We start from the raw sequence: 6,382 nt of genomic DNA on the forward strand, positions 1-6,382 counted from the left end.
GGTCCTGCAACGTTAAAATTAAGATTGTTCATGACTTCGAAACATTAAATGGATGTATGATCACGACATAGGCGAGGCACAATTTGACAGATTTTTATTTTTGATTTGTTTTGGAAATGCTCTCAGAGCGCACCAAATTGGAAGTGTTTTTCAAAAATTTCTGGGGGAGGCCCCCCAGACCCCCCGCTGAAAGTGTTGCCTTCGGGCTTTTCCCGACGGTTACGCCCTTCGTGCATACTACCTTGCTGCAGCATATTTCCAAGTTGCTTTCCCAACGGTTTAAGCCACCGAACGTCACTGATATCTCAGCGTGGTTGCGTGTAACAGATTACAGATGCCCGCGGGGTTTAGGGCTTTACGGCTCAGGGAAAAACAGCACGTTGACGCCGTAGTGCAGCTGGCTCAATGTTTGCGAGGAAAGGTAAGGGAGCGTTCAAATATTACGTAACGCTGTTTTTCCGATTTTTTGACAGCACCATTTTACAGGAATATTCGTACCCACATTTTTGTGGAAAATGCTCTCAGAATGCACCAAATTCAAAGTAATTTTTCAAAATTTTCTGGGGGAGGCCCCCCAGCCGCTGGGTGGTCAAAACCCCCCCTTTCAAAATTCCTGGCTACGCTACTGCGTAGCCTACCTACTGAAAGCGTTTAGTAGCCCACCTGGTTCAACTCAAAAGAACCACCCTGTCCACAACTAACACATTCTCTACTCTCTATGTCTCTACTTAGTAATTAAAACCGATATAGTTCAGGCTTTAAAGGTGCACTGCAACGAAAATACATGGTTTTTGTATTTGTAGATCTTTCTGAAATAAAACGTTTTTCAACAATTTTTTTATTTTTTGCGTTACCATTAATTAAAAAACCTAAAAAAACCTTTTTTGAATTGAATGATTCTGATTGGTCAAAATTTTTGATGACGTCATTGGCTGGCAAAGCGGCATCCAAAGTCTATTGTTTTGCGTGCAAACACAAGGAACAAATCGCGTAGGCTACCGAAACAACGAACAATTTTGTGCTAAGGGAGTTTTTACGCCCTTAAAATGGTGGCTTCTTGTATGGCTCCCGGTTGTACTAACCGGGGAATCGTCAAAGGGGTATCCTTTCGTCGTTTACCTCTGAATAATGACGACAAGCTGAAGAAATGGATCTCAGCGATAAAACTCAAAAACCCACCTGTAAACAAGCACTGCCGTGTGTGCAGCAATCATTTTCTGGCCAGCGACTACCAACGTGATCTACAGGCAGAGCTACAAGGCACCAAGTCCAGACACCGGCTCAGTGCTCATCCCTGAAGCTGTTTCTTCTGTCTTTGATTTTTCAAGATATGTGAAAGCCACTGTCAATACAGTACCCACAAAACTCGATCGACCTAGGTACAGGTCTGTGAGTACGATCGGGCGTTTGGATCGAATAGCAAAGCGAGAAAACAACAAGACTTTGAAACAGGTCAGTAGGACAGTAAAATATTGGCAGGGTAGGCATATTAGGCAACTCTGAATACATAGGCTACTTTTAGCTGATATAAACCACTTGGTTCAAGCAAATTATTTTCCTGCATTTTTTTCAATGCAAATTTTCCATCCGACTGCTGTCCGAACTGGTGTTGCCAGAGCACGAATCAGAATGATGTTCTTCGCTGTCAAGTCGCCGTCTTTTTGGTTCAAATAGAAATCCTTGTCTTGTTTCAGACATCTTGTTTATGCTCAATATACAATGACCTATGCGACGTTTCTAAGGCAAATGCATCAAGCTGTTTACTTGGTTGCCAGCCGATGACGTCACAAGACACATAGCGCCATCAGGTGGCCGATTTTCATTTGGTTATATCTCCCAAACAAAAAGGCATATCAAAAAATTTTTTCAAAAAATATAATACTTAAACAGTAAAGAATCACCAAAAATTTTTTAATTTTTCATTTCAGGTCCCCTTTAAGTCAATGGTTTTCAACCAGGGTTCCGCGGAACCGCAAGGTTCCGCCAGTAAGTCTAGGGGTTCCGCAAGTTTACATTCAAATCCGAGAGTCTACTATATTATTATTGGTTACGAGCAGAGGTGGGCAGTAGCGCGCTACTTTTTTGGTAAAATTAGCGGTAGCGCCGCTACTTTTTAGTTGGAGTAGCGGCTGCAATAGCGGCGCTATTTTTTTCCAAAGTAGCGGTATCGGGAGAGGCGCTACTTTTTTCAGTCGCACTCCCGCTACCCGCTACTTTTTAATTTAAATTGAAAAAAAATGCTTGTTTTTTTTGCAATACTGGCGTGGTCAAGCAGCTATAGAATCAGCTTGGTTGCAAAGTTTCGGTCTTTTCTTGCTGACGTCAACTTCTTCGGCGAATATTTCCGTGTGATGAAGCCTATCTGCCAGGCTTTAGACATTCTCCAGGGCGAGTCTAAGGCATATTACGGAGTCTTGATTCCAACCATCACAATTTGCGGGAAGAAATTGACCGAGATCAGTGATCTTGTGACCTGTGAGGAGTTGAAAGTGAAAGTCCTTGAAGGGGTGAAGAAACGATTCAACAAGTGCTTCAACAACATGAAATGCGTTATAGCATCATGTCTTCATCCCTCTTTCAAGACGTTGTGACTACAATTTCTGCACTACGTTTCCACGGATGATGCTGACGCACTGCGAGAAAAAGTCAAGACAGATGTAATTAGACTGTTGCGGGAGACATCAAGCCAGGTTGATACCGAGAAGAGTGACACCAACACCAGTCATGACTCCGAGGATGAATTTTTTGGAGTGTTGCGCCATCCCGTTCCTTCCTTCCACATTAAGCTGCAGCAAGGTTATTCCTTCCCTTACGACATTCGTTGATGTCCGCCCTAATAAGGGCGCTTGATCGGGGTCGGAATTAATCGGAGACTGCAACTCTATTTGCATGTTGTTTGCTTCAGATAAGCTTTGCTTTCTCTTTGCTATACTTGTCGGTTTGTTGTCATTAGTCGAATCCGGGGCTCACCACGTGGAGGTTGACAACTTGATCCCGTGAAACGTCGGTGCAGAAGGAAGCAGCAATTGTGGACGCCTTTTTTTCGGACAAGAGCAAGCCTTGAGATTTTCGAATAGCGAGTTAAAACATCTGTTCATTAAATACAACCCCCCCCATTCCTTCCAGTGCTGCAGTGGAGAAACTTTTCTCTGTTGGAAAAGATGTGCTTAAGCGAAAGCGGCAGGACTTAGTGACTCTCATTTTGAAATGCTCGTGTTTTTGAAAGATGCGTAACAATAAATTTCCCTAAGAATGTGTTTTCTATAACGACGTTAAAATGACAGCGTAAACGAATGATAACATTCGTTGTCAAGGTCATTTTTGCGTCACTAGGGACTTGAGTGTTTCCTAGTATCATTTTAGACAAAAGTAGCGGAAGATGTAGCGGTAGCGCGCGCTACTTTGGCCCGAGTAGCGGTAGCGGGTAGCGCGCTACTTTTGTAAATTGGTAGCGGGTAGCGGTAGCGCGCGCTACTTTGGCCCAAGTAGCGGTAGCGGGTAGCGCGCTACTTTAAAAGTAGCGGGTGCCCACCTCTGGTTACGAGAGTAGGGGCTCAATGCGATCCTACAATCCCTCCTCTTTCTGCCTCAACCATGCTTGCAATCGTGTCTGGTATTTTATTTTATTGCGTATGACTTGATTCAGTGAGTTGGGATAAAAGCTGAAATTTTGTACACACTTAATTCTAAACAATTTAACTTAAATCCAAAGTCGCACATTCCTCTAGCTTGCTTTACTATATACTGAACCCAACACAAAGGCAAAATTGTGATCAGAAACAACGGCTCCCGGCACGCAGCAAAAAGCGACAATCAGTTGTGAAATCTCTTGGCAGCCAGGCAAGCCACATCACGCGGGATACAGAAACAAAGCAAATTCAATGTCAACAAATTTCATCACAATTTCAATTCTAATCAAGAGGGCAATTGACCCGCCGGAACATTGCGGCCCCTAATTATGGCACATAATTAAAAACACAAGTTGAAGTGGAAGGGTCGATTCCCGAAATGCAATGCACAGAAAGTATGTACATCAAAGTTACACAGAAACGGTGACTATCCTTTATAGCAGTGCAAGGCACTGGGATACCCTGGCCACAATGGCCTGGCGAATACTTACACGATTAACCATTAATATCTACGTTAGTTTCATGAGACACACATAGTAGCAAACAAATCAAAGGCACTACACAGTAACTAACTAGCTACTTATGATGAGGCCGATCACTGAGATCGCTGGCGAATACTTACACGATTAGTATTTACATCATTTTCATGAAACACACAATAGCAAACAAATCAAATGCATTACACAGTAACTAACTAGCTACTTATAATGAGGCCGATCACTGAGATCGCTGTAGAGTGTAGAGTATACGTTACTAGGACATGTTGTTGAGTTACGCATATTGGGGCCCTGCGGATGACACAGAAATACGCAGGTTAAAAACAGATTTGCGCAGTACATATCTACAATACACTACAAATTTAAATAAAAGGCAAGGGTGGTACAAATGCCTCCACGACACCCGCTAACAACAGACCAGGGCGGGGCCGGGTCCACAACGCAGTCAAGCACCCCCCACAGGAGCAACGCACGAAATATCCCTTAGGACCAGATCCACTTTGACCTCACCCGATACCTCATCCACCACTGAGACTGCCACCCTGACGCGCCTGACAATCGGTTTTCCATTCCTAATTTGGGGGATGATCTCATGGACTCTCCCCAGACGGTACCTCCCTCTCTTAGTTATATCTTCTGGAGAACCAACCACCACTAATTGGCCAGGCTGTAGGTTTTCCCCCAAACTGGCCCACTTTTTTCTACCCTGCAGGGAAGGTAAAGAGAAAGAGATCCATTTCTCCCAGAAACTGTGAGATAGAGCCAGGTTATACCTATAGTCTCTCCGTAACTCATCTCGGTCATGGGGATTTTCTACTGATGAAAATGGGCTCAAGAATGGGTTAAGGAGTGCGGCTGGGGTGATAATAGAATCCTTAGGGTCATCACAGACAGGGACTAAAGGTCTTTCGTTGACTATTCTTGTGGCACTACCCGTAAATGTAAGAAGTTCAACAAAGTTGGGTTTCCGTGATGAGTTCCCAATAACGTGGGAAAAGGCAATTTTAAATTGCTTGACCATTGCTTTCCAGGCCCCTTCCTGGGCCGGGGTATACGGAGGAATGAACTCCCAGTTAATTCCCTTTTTTCGCAAAGTAGTTTGAATTTCAGAAAACTCCAAGATTTCTGGTAGTCTTTTAGCTGCTGCTTGAAATGTGGTCCCGTTATCTGAGTACATGTTACGTATAGATCCATGCAAGTCTACAAATCTGGTAAATGCTAAAACAAATTCACTGTAAGATAGTGACGTCACAAGTTCCACATGGATTGCTCTACTCGCAAGGCAGGTAAATAAGAATCCCCATGCTTTCTTTTGGCTTCTTCCTTCCACAAACGTCATAGGATTAAAATATTCTACGCCACTGTTGAAGAAGGGTTTGTTATAGGCCGTGGTTCGTGGTAATGGTAGATCCGACATAAGCTGCCTGATAGGCTTTGCTTTCTTTAAGGCACATGGAGGGCAGTCATGCAAATAATGTTTCACCGAGGAATTACCATTTGCAATCCAAAAACGTTGACGAGTAGATAACAGTGTCTGTTGCGCACCACAGTGATAGCTATCACAATGAGCGTCAAGGACAACTATATAGCCGTGTCAATGCGTGCCTCGAAGGCAAAATAAGAGGATGCTTCGCATCGACAGTTATTTCGGGAGACTTACTCAAACGACCTTCAATACGAAGTCTCCCCCGTGTGTCCACACAAGGACGATACTTTTTTAGAGAGCGCAACTCCTTCAGGCACTGTTTATCAGCGCCAGCTTCGCTCAAAGCAAGACGTTTTGTTACCACATCGATCGACTCTGGCAGACCGTCACAACTTAACAAATCTCAATACACTACTTTCTGTACGTAGGAAACAACCCTATTTAAAGCGTCCTCTAGATAAGATGCATTTAACTTTGGTTTTACATATCCATGTTTCTTGCATTTGGATACAATGAACTCCGTGAAAGCTACAAGATAGGCGGCTCTCTTTTTCAACACGTACAAAGTAGGTGCGGATTCGATCATCTTGCTAATGGAGCCAGCAGTTGCATTTTCTCTTACCGTCATCTCCGGCGACAGTTCCATTTTACGAATAGCAGCATCTGCTCCATTCACCGTTGGGACCTCGCCTTCATGCACGAGAAAAGATGGACCGCTCAACCACATCTCTCAGGAACCTGTTTTGGTGATGGCGTTCGGTCTGGTTCCCACGTCTGCCGAGTTGAGATGTGTTGGACAGTAATGCCATTCGCTCACCTCTGACAAGAGT

General features: G+C 43.9%; 1 protein-coding gene across 1 annotated transcript; it reads right to left on the reverse strand.

Moving 5' to 3' along the window:
• Positions 1 to 4,571: 4,571 nt before the first annotated feature.
• LOC145785326 (uncharacterized) lies at positions 4,572 to 5,465 on the reverse strand. The gene has a single exon (XM_082596986.1). It carries the CDS (start codon positions 5,463 to 5,465, stop codon positions 4,572 to 4,574), a length of 894 nt encoding a protein of 297 aa, XP_082453112.1.
• Positions 5,466 to 6,382: the final 917 nt, after the last annotated feature.

The sequence above is a fragment of the Aplidium turbinatum genome, chromosome 16 (assembly GCF_918807975.1).
Source record: "Aplidium turbinatum chromosome 16, kaAplTurb1.1, whole genome shotgun sequence".
NCBI classification, from domain to species: domain Eukaryota; kingdom Metazoa; phylum Chordata; class Ascidiacea; order Aplousobranchia; family Polyclinidae; genus Aplidium; species Aplidium turbinatum.